The 14,668-nt window shown below is 27.6% G+C and overlaps 1 protein-coding gene across 2 annotated transcripts in view; it reads left to right on the top strand.

Annotated features, from left to right (window-relative positions):
* The window catches only part of LOC107455293 (uncharacterized), a 29,654-nt gene extending 15,688 nt beyond the window's left edge, over positions 1-13,966 (top strand). For both annotated transcript variants that reach the window (XM_087161704.1, XM_087161706.1), the window contains exons 9-13: positions 2,909-3,092; positions 3,185-3,210; positions 4,918-5,011; positions 8,278-8,567; positions 13,827-13,966. In XM_087161704.1, the coding sequence (XP_087017830.1) occupies positions 2,909-3,092; positions 3,185-3,210; positions 4,918-5,011; positions 8,278-8,567; positions 13,827-13,832 (600 nt within the window). In that variant the 3' untranslated portion in view covers positions 13,833-13,966. The remainder of the gene's footprint in view (positions 1-2,908; positions 3,093-3,184; positions 3,211-4,917; positions 5,012-8,277; positions 8,568-13,826) is intronic.
* The last annotated feature ends 702 nt before the right edge of the window (positions 13,967-14,668 follow it).

Here is a 14,668-nt window from a genome sequence, read left to right on the forward strand (position 1 = left end):
CAAAATGTAATGGAAATTACATCAATAACACATTTTTTTAAACAGAATTGAGTGAAAATTAATAAAGATATTGAGTAATGTAATTTTAAAGTACATTTTTTTTAAAGGTGCAAAATTTTTTCAATTAAAATTTTACAAGCCATTGTAAAGTGTGATGGTTTAAAGTATATATATTATCAAATACTTAAATGGCTTGTAAATCTGACATTTATTAAAAGAGGGTGCAAAAACTGAGTTTGTCTCTGCTGTAAATCTTAGCTGCTTATAAATCTAGTTTACTTTTATTAATTTTTGATGAGTAACCAAGTCATTTGGATTCATGATTTTCAACAGTTTGAAGTCTAATAAATAAAGAAATTTTATAAGGGATTTTATCTTTGGAAATTCGGTGTTACCAAGTGACTGAGTTAAAAAAGCAGTGATTATACAAACAGTAAGGCAATGCATTACTATTATTTAATGTTATATTTTGTTTTGTTTCTTTTGGATCCGCTTTTTAAATAGTGCAACTGCGATGTTCTGGGACATAAAAAAATGCTGAAATTAAGGAATTCTAATATTTAAATTAATAAACACATGTGAACATAAATTTGGTCCTGAAATCTGAAGTACCAAGTTTGATACCCATTTCAATATGCTTTGCTCAACAGATATCAATCTCTCTCCCTGTCTTGCGAAGCATTTCTTGAGTTTCAGTTTTGGCCACGGTTATATTTCAAGGTGGCTGATTGTACAAAATGTTCTTAATGTTTTCCCATAAGAAGAAGTCAAAAGGTATCAAATCAAAGGTTTCATTGATTATATATTTTATCTGTTCCATTATAAAAGTTTTGGAAGCTTAATATTTAAGACCTCATGCACAAATAGAAAAAAAAAGTGAGCTAGGGCTTCATCCTGCATTAAAATTATATTATTCCAAATATAGCATTAATTGTAGAAAGACATACATTTACGGTGTTTCCGGTTGCTTTTTCTTTAACAACTGGTTCTACAAGAAAATCTTGGCAAACATTTTCTGACTGTAAGCATAGCAGGAAGTGGATGAGCAGAAACCGGTTTTGAAATTTGAGATGGGACTAGTAAAGTGAGCTAGGAAAATAACTAGCGTTCCTTTACTATATTTAGCCACTAAAATTATTATTAATTATAAAATTAAATAATTATAATTAACTTTCTTCAAAATACAGTACAGAACCCGTTATCCGGAAATCAAAAAACCGGAAAACCAAAAAACCGGAACGAAATTCGATAAATTTTCCAACCATTTTTTAAAATAAAAATTTTTTTTTCCTCATAAGATTTAGTATTTTTCTTTCTTTTTCGAAAGATGTTTACCTTAGAATCATTTTGGAAATAATCATAAGTGTATTACTTAATTATTTTTTCTTCTTTTTAAGATTATTTCCAAAAAAAATTTTTTTTAGTTGGGTTTAACAACAAAAAAACGGCTTTTTGTAGCGATTCAGAAAACCGGAGAAATCAGTTATCCGGAATAGCAATGGTCCCGATCGTTCCGGATAATCGGTTCCCTACTGTACCAGCATTCTTTTGCAAATACCCAGTATTAAAATATTTTAAAAGTTTTGTAATTTAAGATGGGACTAGTAAAGTGAGCTAGGAAAATAACTAGCATTCCTTTACTATATTTAACCACTAAAATTATTATTAATTATAAAATTAAATAATTATAATTAACTTTCTTCAAAATACCAGCATTCTTTTGCAAATACCCAGTATTAAAATATTTTAAAAGTTTTGTAATTTAAGATGGGACTAGTAAAGTGAGCTAGGAAAATAACTAGCATTCCTTTACTATATTTAACCACTAAAATTATTATTAATTATAAAATTAAATAATTATAATTAACTTTCTTCAAAATACCAGCATTCTTTTGCAAATACCCAGTATTAAAATATTTTAAAAGTTTTGTAATTTAAGATGGGACTAGTAAAGTGAGCTAGGAAAATAACTAGCATTCCTTTACTATATTTAACCACTAAAATTATTATTAATTATAAAATTAAATAATTATAATTAACTTTCTTCAAAATACCAGCATTCTTTTGCAAATACCCAGTATTAAAATATTTTAAAAGTTTTGTAATTTAAGATGGGACTAGTAAAGTGAGCTAGGAAAATAACTAGCATTCCTTTACTATATTTAACCACTAAAATTATTATTAATTATAAAATTAAATAATTATAATTAACTTTCTTCAAAATACCAGCATTCTTTTGCAAATACCCAGTATTAAAATATTTTAAAAGTTTTGTAATTTAAGATGGGACTAGTAAAGTGAGCTAGGAAAATAACTAGCATTCCTTTACTATATTTAACCACTAAAATTATTATTAATTATAAAATTAAATAATTATAATTAACTTTCTTCAAAATACCAGCATTCTTTTGCAAATACCCAGTATTAAAATATTTTAAAAGTTTTGTAATTTAAGATGGGACTAGTAAAGTGAGCTAGGAAAATAACTAGCATTCCTTTACTATATTTAACCACTAAAATTATTATTAATTATAAAATTAAATAATTATAATTAACTTTCTTCAAAATACCAGCATTCTTTTGCAAATACCCAGTATTAAAATATTTTAAAAGTTTTGTAATTTTAGATGGGACTAGTAAAGTGAGCTAGGAAAATAACTAGCATTCCTTACTATATTTAACCACTAAAATTATTATTAATTATAAAATTAAATAATTATAATTAACTTTCTTCAAAATACAAGCATTCTTTTACAAATACTCTGTATTAAAATATTTAAAATATTTTAATCAATTCAAAACTGATTAGTACCAATGCTCTAAAATTGCAAAATGCATGTATTTTTTATTGTTGTAGATGGTTATGGAAGTTTGAATACAGTTTGATTTTTGTATTTCTTTATTGTAGGAGGCATTACTGAAAAAAGAACTTAGTATAACAAAAGTAGATAACTCTGCAAACAAAGCAACTACAGTGCTTACGACACAAGCAAAGACAACCACTGCATCTGCTGCAAAGCCCTCTAATATTGAATGTATAGATCTGACAGATGAAGTGGAACCTCCCCCTCCCCCTGTAATTACTGCAAAAAGTGAGTAAATTTTTTTTCATTTTGAAATGTTTTGCATTTTAAAATTTATTAAATTTTAAAATTTATTTAATTTTGTGTTCTTATTTTTTTAGATGTGGTATACCCTGCTATGACAATGGTATGTTGGAAGTTAATTATTCTTTCTTGCAAAAATTGAGGTTTGAAAAATACAGTACAGAACCCGTTATCCGGAAATCAGAAAACCGGAACATATTCAATAAATTCTCCCGCCATATTTTTAAAAAATAATTTTTTTTTCTTCATAAGATTTTAGGATTTCTCTTTCTTTTTTGAAAGATGTTTACCTTACCATCATTTTGGAAATAATCATTAGTGTATTACTTCATCGTTTTTTCTTCTTTTTAAGATTATTTCCAAACAATTTTTTTTTAGTTTGGTTTAACAATAAAAAGCGGCTTTTTGTAGCGATTCAGAAAAACGGAAAAATCAGTAATCCGGAATAGCGATGATCCCGATCGTCCGGATAGTCCTACTGTACTTAGAACAACAGTATAGGGCAGTGATAAGTAAACTTATTTGGGTGTCTTATTTTTATTGCCTAATGCATCGGTTTCAAATACTTGGGTACTGTACTATGGGTACTGTACTATGGGTACTGTACTATGGGTGTATGTGGTACTGTACTATGGGTGCTATACGAGAGTCTAAAGCAAGATAAATCTTGGAGTGCTTCTGTGATCGACAGCCAATAAGGTGTAGATTTGTCTAATTTTTTTACTTTTATGTTTAGTTCCTCAATTTTGTTTAGTTTTCCTTTACAAAACTGGTGGTTTGCACAGGTCTAACAGGTCAACATACATTAAAAAAAAATAGTAATCTAACACAATTTATTTTTTTAAAAAAGTGTGTAAATATTACATCAAAATAAATAATTTGATAAATGAAACTCTTAATACATATTTAAACATTTATTAAACTCAGATTTAAATTGTGATACATTTTTATGTGACGAAAATCCTTTTAAATATTTTTGTGTGGCAAAAGGGAAAATAATCTTTCAGATTCACTACAGATATATTATGGCATATACAAATGTAATTAAAATATCCCCAAAGTTAGGAAAAGTGAATCAATTTTGTTTAAGCTACCTATAAGTTCAATATTTTTTCTATGAAAATTTCTTTAGCAACAATTTTCAGCTCTAATGACACACATAAGTATACTGTAATATGTGTGAGGAATAAGGAAAAATTATTTATAAATTATTATTTAACCAGGTACAAAAATCAGGGGAGTGTTTGTGGCCTTCCTGTTTATGTATTTCTAATATAATATTTTTAGGGTTTAAAATTTTTATTCTAATTTATTTGTTTATTTTTTTTTCATAAAAAGATTCTTTTTTCTTTAAACTACATTGTGCTGATTAATTTTCACTCACTTTTACTTCAAAGACTTAAAGAAAACTTTTTTTATTTGTCTTTTTTTTTTTGTAATTATATTCACTAAGTTTAACCAAAAAAATATTTAAAAATTATATAAATTAGAAATAATATGGAATGGATTTTTTATTTTCCAAAATCATAAAACCTTTATTCTACTGGGCATTTAATAATGTAATTTTAAATTTTTATCTTGAATCTTATTTTTCATACACAAATATGAGATAATTGATGTAAACATATTTGTACTTTCTAGTGTTGATAGTTATCTAACATAAAATTTCAAACTTTTTTTTATATTTTATAAATATAAAGATATTTGAATTTATTTTTATAGTTATATAATAACTTTTATAGTTATATAAAATTATATATTTATAATAATAATTATAAATATATAGAAATATATTTATATATTTTTATAGCTGAAGCATCCTGCACCATTACCACCTAGACCAACAACTAATGTTAAAAGAGTACCACCTAAACCCCGTCTTAAAATATCAGCTGAAGATAGGGGTAAGCTTCAAATTTTTAAGCTGTATTTTTTAAAGTATGAAATTAAAGCAAGCTTATAATTTTAAGCTGTGAAATATTTTAAAAATGAAACTAAAGTAAGTTAACTATTTTTCAAGTTAAACATTAAGAAAAACTTAAATGTTTTTATACACTAGATATCTTAAAATTATCAGCTGAAGATAGGGGTAAGTTTCAAATTTTTAAGCTGTATTTTTTAAAGTAGGAAATTAAAGCAAGTTTCAAACTGTGAAATATTTTAAAAATAAAACTAAAGTAAATTAACTATTTTTCAAGTTAAACATTAAGAAGAACTCAAATGTTTTTATACACTAGATATCTTAAAATTATCAGCTGAAGATAGGGATAAGTTTCAAATTTTTAAGCTGTATTTTTTAAAGTATGAAATTAAAGCAAGTTTCAAACTGTGAAATATTTTAAAAATAAAACTGAGGTAAGTTAACTATTTTTCAAGTTAAACATTAAGAAAAACTCAAATGTTTTTATACACTAGATATCTTATATTTTCATGAAAATTATTGAAAATTTATTGTTGTATTAATGCATACAATTTTTTAACTGCACATAATTAAATAATTTTTATTTTTGGACTTTTTGGTTATAATGGACAATATGTAATCTTTTATCTTTGTGACATATCTAAATTAAGTGTTAATCAAGCTTATGGCAAAAACTTAAGTATTTGTCTCAATTTGTTTTAAATCTTAATCAAACCTCGTTTTTGAAAAGACTCCACAGGTTGTGTGTTATTAAGGTGTAGAACATTGTATTATGTAAAAAGATTTCAAACTTTTTAATTTGAAAAGCAAATGCTTTGAAATAACAACATTTTGTTTCACTTTTTAAGAAAAAAAAATTTTGTATCTATGAAATTTCAAGAAAATCTCAGAAAAATGCAATTTTATTTATTTATTTTTTTTTTGTAAAATTCTATTTTTTTAAAAGTATTTCAAATAACATTTGTTTCTAAACCTTATTTTATAAGCAAACTTTTTAAAAATTAAATTTGTTGGAAAATTATAATGCTAGGAAGTTCTTTATTAATTAGGTATGATTAAAACGTCTAGCATCAAAAATAAGAGAAAGAATCATTTTGGAAATTCATTATATCTTTAAGCTGTAAAATTTTTTGGAATGAAATTTTTATTTTTTAAACTTCATTTTGAATTAATACAAGTATTGTAGTTGCATTGAAGAAAAAATAGTAATTTTCAAATTTGTTTTGCATAATTTACAGTACATTAATGTTGACTATGTATGCAATGCATACTCGTATTAATTAAACTTAGAATTATCTTTCATTTTAAACCTTAACATAACATAAAGATTATAAATTTATATAATTGTCAATTAAAGCCTCAAGATTCTCTAATACTCTCTACATCAGTGTTTCTTAACCTTTTTGATACAATGGACCCCTTTTACAATTATTTAAGAAGTCACGGACCACCCCTCTGCGAAAAAAAATTGCAAGAAACATCCATTTTTAGTATTTAATTTATTTTAGCATTTAATTTTATTATTTCAATAGTATACAAAATATTTAAATAAAATTTTTTAGTCTGAAGGTTGTTGCTGCTTTTCCTTAATTAATAAATTGAACAGAGGGATGGTTTTCGACAAAGCAACGAGCATAACATGTTCAAAATTCAATCGATAACGATGTTTTGTTTTTATTGTCACAACTGTGGAAAGTCCGGCTTCGTTAAGATACACTGTAGCTAACGGAATTATAGCTGGAATAGCTCGCTTTACAAGCAATGGGTAGGCTTCTTTCACAGAAGACCAGAACTCACCGAGTGTTTCTGAATCGAAATCCATTTTTAGCGAGGACTTTGTTCTAAGATCAATAAGCTCATCTTTGGCAAGGTCATATCATCCATACAGTCAATATCACAAAGAAAAGGATGACGAATCCACAACTCATCTTTTATCTTTATCTCATCTAAATTAAAATATTTTTTCAATGAAACTTGAAGTACTTCCAGGTGTTCACAGATTTCATTTTTTAAGTTATTCAGTAACAAATTATCTTGCCAAGATCCATTTTCAGAAAGCACTTCGTCCAACATTTAAAAGTTTGCATATATCTCATTTTGAATTCTATTTTTTTCAAAGTGGCATCTTCAATTAGAATGCTTGTAATTTCTCAGTTTTATCCATAATGGTGAAATCGGGTCCTTGAATTAAAAGACTTATATTGTTCATGTGGCTAAAATTATCTGCCAGGTAAGCCAATTTATAGGTAAAATCATTTTTGTTTAAATATTCAAAGAATGAGTTATCTTTTTCTAGAACAAGTGATAATTCGATCTTCAACATGAAAAATTGTTTCAAAACCTGCCCTCGTGACAGACAGCGCAATTCCATGTGGTACCGAAGTACCTCATGTTCTGCATCCATTTCTTGACACAGCGTTTTAAGGAGACGATGATTTTGTGGAATACCAAATCCAAGTTTGTCTAATAATCCAGATTTCAAATACTGGGCTTTCTTCTTAGTAAAAAATTCTAGATCTAGTAACCTGAACAAGGTGTCAAATGTACGTAGCTTGATAGGGGATAGTAAAAATAGTACAGTGGACGACATCAGGGGGTTGCCCCTGATGGTGAAAACTGAAAGCCGGTTAGTGGAGGATGTTAAAAATATGACAGGGATATTAGAGGGCTGTGTGCAGTCCGTACTGAATTTGGGGTATCTCGATCACCTAATCTCAAATATGTATGTATTTTCACCTTTTAGAAAGAAAAAAAGATCAATGTTATTTAAATATTATTGATCCAAACGTTTTAAAAATTAGGAGCAGTCGGTGGACCCCCAAAATATGACCCATGGACCCCTAAGGGGTCCATGAACCACAGGTTAAGAAACCCTGCTCTACATTAATCAGCTAATACTAGCTCTACTGACCCTAGTGCGTTCAAGCCTGAAGATACTTAACATATTTTTTAATAAAGCTATGCATTGATAGTAAATGCATGTACAGCCTTTGGCTGGCAAAGTGTCTAAAAATTTCATCCATTGTTAAGATAATATGAATTGTAGATACTGGCTTTGAGTTCTAACTGATTAGGGTTAGTTAGGCCTAAATTTGGAAGCATGGAAAATTCTTCAAGCTTTAACAGGCTAGTATTGGTAATTCCCTCTTTAATCAGTTAAGTTTAGGTTTATCCCACATTTGTGCTTTATCCTTAAAATATTTACTGTAAAGGTTATAAAATAAAACAAAATTATAATTTGTTTTTCAGGCATAGTATTACAGTGGGATATGCCTCCAAATCCAAAAAGCAATCCTACTTATGACCCTATTCAGACATTTGAAATATTTGGCTATCAAGAGCAGAAAAACTCAGTCATTAATACATCTCTTTGGAAGAAGATAGGAAGCGTGAAGTCTATGAGCTTGCCAATGGCGTGTACTTTGACCCAATTTGTGGATGGAAATAAATACCACTTTGCAATAAGAGCTGTTGATGTGAATGGATCATGTGGTAATTACAGTGATGCTATTAGCATTGTTTATAAGCAGAGAACACCGGTAAGATATATATATTTTTTCTATGAAGAATTTGAAAGTTTATAACATTTTTAGAGGTTTACTTAACAGTTCTTTTGTCATTGAAATTAAGAAAAGTCACAGTTTTAGTACCTTAAAGCAGAATTTAAATTTTAAGCTATATTTAATATCTTGTAGTAAATAATTATTTTGAACTTTGAAATGGACTTAAAATTTAAATATTTAAGAAAAATTATTTTACTTTTTTAAAAGCGACTAACTTGGCTGAATTTTTACACCTGCGTGAAAGCCATGGAAATCAGTGAACAATTTCCAGTTTTTGAATAGTCTTGTAAACCCAAAAAATACTGCATTGGAGAAACTTTTCAAAAAATAAAAAATGAAATCAAAAACAATTGTTATTTTCAAAGGCTTCTTCAAATTGATACTTAGCACCTTCATATTGACACACCATATTGACTTTAGCCAACCTTTTCCATCTAGATGAGAATCATCACAATCAATGCAATATTTTTCAATTTTTTCATGTTTTATAAGCCCAAAAAATGCAGCATGGGAGTAATTTTTCAAAAAAAAAAAATGAATTGTATATTATTGTTTTATAACTTTTTTATTAGTTTCTTTTATCGTTTTTTTTGCTAATAGAATAATTTATAATCCAAAATCTTTCCCAAGTTAGAACTTTGGCATAACGACTATGATTTGAGTTATTCTAAAAGTTCACATTCCCTGTAAGCAGAGTTAGATAAAATGAAAAAACTTTCTGAGCACACAAAATCATATTTAAAAAAGGTTTTGCAGTAGACGTAGATTAACTCTTGTAACTACTATTTTCAATCCTTGCGTCTCCACCTTATTTTGGCGAAATTTGTGTGAAAATGGTTGATTTAAAAAAATTTTTTTTTTTAATTTTTATAGAACTCTATATTGACTCATATTACAGAGTTCGGTAAAAAACCAAAAAAGCTGAAAATAGAAATCCAAAAATGTTATGTGCAGAAACACTTTTTAAATAATTGAAGAAAAAAATGCCTGAAATTTAAGCAAAAAAAAGTGTCCGTAGGAATCATTTATCCACAGAATGTTATTAGTGTTTTAATAAAAATATTGATGCGCGATTTTATTATTTATTCAAATTGTGTGAATATGAATCTCAATGTGTGACTTTTAAATTATGCGAATACTAATCTTAACATTTAATTAAAAAAACGTCATAAATACGAATCTCAATGCTTAAGTTTAAGATCGCTATATCTCGATGTTTGATTTTAAAATTGCGTGAATACGAATCTCGATGTGCAATTTTTAAGTCACTTGAACACGAATAAAAATAGTGGCTTTGAAATCGCGTTAACATGATACGTGATAATTGATATAAAATTGTGAAAATACGAAACTCGATGCCCGATCTTAAATTGCATACAGGAATTGCGATGTATGAGTTTAAATCATGTGAATATAATTTTAAATCACGTTTGCATTGATAGGGAAATGCACAAAAACAAATTTTTTTTCTCGGTTATTCAGAAAAGACAAACTTTCTTTGAAGAGAAGGATTGTTTTTTTTTTCTTTTTTAGTTACAGTAGAAAACTTTCTCAATGGGAACAGATTTTCCATGAATGGCATTCGCGTGTTCATGTTTATTATACAGGTCTGCATGTAACTGAACTCAACCATTTTATAAAACTTTCTTTTTTCATTAATTTTTTTAAAATCATTTTCCTTAATGATGCATTATCAAAGTTCTATATGTGTTTGCTTTTACAGCAATTTATAGCATTTATAATATTTTTTTTTACCTGCATTTATGTTTATTATATTTGAAACATTAATTTTTTGTCTTTCAAAATGTACTGAAGTGTTGTAGTTTAATAGTACGTATTCTTAAAGAATTTTTATTTATGTATGAATCTTTAATTGCATGCATAAAAGTATCTAAAATATAAATTAAATTTTTCTTTGTAATTATACAACATAATATAATAAACCTTTTGTTTTGCCCTTTCTATTTGCGCATGTTGTGCATCTATTTAGCATATCGCGTTACATGTATGAGCAGTACCTCAACAGTATTATGAAGAATACATATTTTTGTCGTGGATATTTAATAATATCAAGTAATTATTCATTTTATTTTGGAACGGACTGGAGTCTCAGTCTGCAGTTGCATCTTTCTAGGACGTTCAAATATTAAAAAAGAAATATTTGACCTTGACAACATATATATATATGTATTCTTGACAACAAATATATTTATGTTTGTAATTATGCAACATAATGTAATAAATCTTTTGTGTTACAGTGTCCTGGATATTCAATAATAATGAGAAATTATTAATATTATTTTATAATGGACTAGAACTCCAGTTTGTTGTTACATCCTTCTAAGAAGTTCTAATAATAATAATAATAATAAAAAATAAAAAAAATCATTTTGGAAACAAATATATAAATTTCTTCAAAATATCTTACACATTTAGATGAAATATTTATCAGGCTTTAATACCATTTTATTTCATAATACCATAATAAATCATAATATTTATTAATGATATATCTATATATATATTTCTCTTACACGGCACCAAAAAAAAGCCTCATTACAACTCCCCGAATGGCAACGTTAGAAAATCAACCAATGATTGCTGCTAAAAATGTCATATGGCATATGTCACATGAGGTGGCTCAACATATAGCGCTTTTAAAAACGGAAATAATAACCAGAGTGAGCATTATCAGGTTGTTCAATTCAGATTCATGCCTTAAAAACATGATAATATTTATTTTAAACTCAATTAGAAATTAATTAGGCTGGCCTTCTCCATGACTATAAATAAGTCACAAGGTCAGACTTTTGAGAAAATCAGTTTAGTATTGACTAAACAAGTTTTTAGTCATGGACAACTTTATGTTGGCCTGTCAAGAGTTAAGTCATTTGACAGCCTTTCAATAATTGCTCCAAGATGCCAAATCTATAATTGTGTTTTCAAAGAAACTCTAAATGCTTAGTGTTAATTTCTTAGAGCTTTGCAGAAAAAAATGTTTTTTGGAAAAAATTTAATTGAAACTTCTATTGGCAGTAGGCAAGGGGAACTGCCAAAATCAAAACTCCCCGATTAGAAATGCAGCATGGCGACCTCCACGTGGTATTTCTCGGGTAATGCTAACAGCCATGCATTTTAATTTATTGTATGTAAAACATCCTTATTTTGTTCTAAAATGTTATGTACTTTATCACAAATGTTAATTAATATAGAAATTGATTTCAATAATGCTGATCACCAAAAAATATTTCATTTGGAGATAAAAAAAATTTTTTGTGTTCTTGAAAATAAGACTTTTTGAGGGTTATTATCTCACAAGGAAAAGTTAGGGTTTAAAGTTCATATTTTTAAATAATAACATTTTTTTCTAAAACTTTCAGAATTTCTAGCATTAACTAATTTATTATACACATTTAGTTGAATTTAGGTGAGTAACTGCAATATTTGATAATTTATTTTGCTAATATGTTTCTCATTTATCTAATGTTTTGATTTTTTCACCATGTACAATCTAAATAGCTAATATACTTTTTTAAAAGCTAATAAGAACATTGATAGAATTCTTCTACATAAGTACAATACTATGTCTTTGATGATAAAATACTATGCCTTTGATGATAAAATACTATGCCTTTGATGATAATATACTATGTATTTGTGCTAGAACATTGTGTTCATTGGCGAGCGCAGCGAGCCATGGTTCACGGCGTGAACCACATAGGATTGCGTAGCATTTCTCGGGGGTTGGCGAGAGTTAGCGAGCAGGGGGCAGAGCCTCCTAGTATATATTAATTAATGATATATTTTCCAGAAAAAACTTTTAAAAAATTACAGTTTAGAATTAAAATATATTTTTAGAGAATACTTATTTTCAGATACTGGTCTTTATTACTTTATGATTTTTGATGCTTAATTATTTCTTATACAGTTGAACCTGTTTATCTTGAACCTCTTTATCTGGAAAACCTCTATATCTCAAAATTTCGAAGATTAACTACATTTACTGTCTAAAATCAATGTATTTTCCATGCTTATGTCGAAATTTTTTACTTCCAAAACCTCCGTTTCTCGAATTTCTAATAATAAAGTCCAAATGTCAAAATTTCTTTATCAGTAGAAATTGCAGGCAGAGATGAATTTCCTGAACCCACAGGAAATAGGGATGAACAGGTTGGGGGTGTTTCTTGAAATTTCAATCACTATCCCTGCACTTCCTTAACTAGAAAGGAACACAACGATTCCAGCAGTAAGTGAGGGGTGAATGAGTAGTGACCACCAGAGGTTAGCTTTTCAGCATAGATAAGAAAGCTAAGAATATAAATTCATTTTCACTTCAAAATTGTAACCAATAGATCAAAGGATAACCAAGAGTTTTAAAGTGAACTGTTGGTACACAAACTTGTAGATGGAATCGATGAAAAAAGTTCTTTTCCAAAACTAGATGCTGTCAGAATTACTGTTTTGCCTGGAGAAATGGGTCTCTAAAAACTATCCAAAATGGTTTTAAAAAGCTGGTTTTAAGAATAGCTGTGAAGATGATGACCAAGAGGTTGAAGGCATCAGTAAAGAAGAAGAAACTGTTGACGCTGAAAATGTAGTGCCAGATTTGCCAGAATGGAATGCATTAAAATCTGGATTTAATGTTGACATCGATTTTGAAGATTTTCACAAGTGGACAGATGCAGAAATCATAGATAATGTCAAAGGAATATCAGATGAAGAGGAAGAAGCCAAAGATCATATTGATGAGCCAAAAGTGAAAGCAAAAGGGGTGGAAAAAGTTGTAGAATTCTTTTAAACTATTCTGAATTCCAGGAAAATGTTGGCTATGAGGGATTTGCACTCTTTCTAACCTTACAAGATTAATCGAAACAAATAAGGTCACACGTCAAAAATCTTTGAAAAAGTATTTTCAGTCTTAAATGTATGTTAAAAAAATGTTATGTGAATAGATGTATGTGGTATAATTAATTTAACGAAATTATTTTTTCTACTAAAAACAATTAAAGCACTTTTTATAGAATTTCTTTATTAAATTTAATTTTTTAAAGTACCTAAATAACTCGAAACCTCTTTATCTTAAATTTTTGTCTTTCCCATTAGATTCGAGATAAACAGGTTCGACTGTATTACATATTTTTATAAAAATCTGAAGTTAAGCTTCAAGAAACATTCGTATTTATATATTTGATAGATTTTTTTATGTAAAAATGTACTTTATTAATTTCTTTTCAGAAATAATGCTTATTGAAATTAGAAGAAGAGAAAGTTGTAGAATTGTTGCTGTTATGTATTTCCTCCACTGTAATATATTTTCTGTACTTTATATGTATAAATATATGTGTATAATAAAACTTTTATCCAAATACTTAAAATATTAGTTCTATTCTTTTGTTATATACACAATCCATTGAATTGTGGTGCAACAAGATATTATAGTACAACAAGATATTATAGTACAACAAGATTACTATAACAAGATTTTTTCTTATCTTCAAAAGGACTAAAATTTAAAAATTTACTTTGACCGTATTTAGTGTGCTGGTTTCACATTTGAAATCAATTTCTCTACATCTACTCTTATATACTTAGTTATTCATTATAAAATGTAGTTTTAAAACTTCAAAGTGAATAAAATTTTTTCTTCATCTTGTAGACGAAAGAATTCTTTTTAACAATTGAAATAAGTTTTGAGCTTAAAAACAAATAATAGAAAAAAATTATTTAAAATTAAAAATATATTTTGTTATTGCAATTTTTCCAACCGAAGTATGGCTGACTGCTGCCTGACTCTTTAACCCAATATACCACTGCTCAAACTGTGACAAAATTGCGCAATTGCTCCAAAGCGAAACTTCTACTCCAAAATACCATTTTTTCCCAAAATTAATCCAAGCTGCCCCTAAACTCCAATAACATTCATTGAACAAAAAGCGTGACTTCGGCTCAATTTGGAGCTAAATTTGTACACAAAAATTAGCTTTGTTGCTCCAAGACATCAAGCAATTTTCATTTTTCACTTAAATGGTGTTTAGTTACGTGCGTTCTAATCTATAGCGTTCTAATCTATATATTGA

The sequence above is a fragment of the Parasteatoda tepidariorum genome, chromosome 4 (assembly GCF_982258835.1).
Source record: "Parasteatoda tepidariorum strain Cologne lab strain chromosome 4, Ptep-v5.0, whole genome shotgun sequence".
NCBI classification, from domain to species: Eukaryota; Metazoa; Arthropoda; class Arachnida; order Araneae; family Theridiidae; genus Parasteatoda; species Parasteatoda tepidariorum.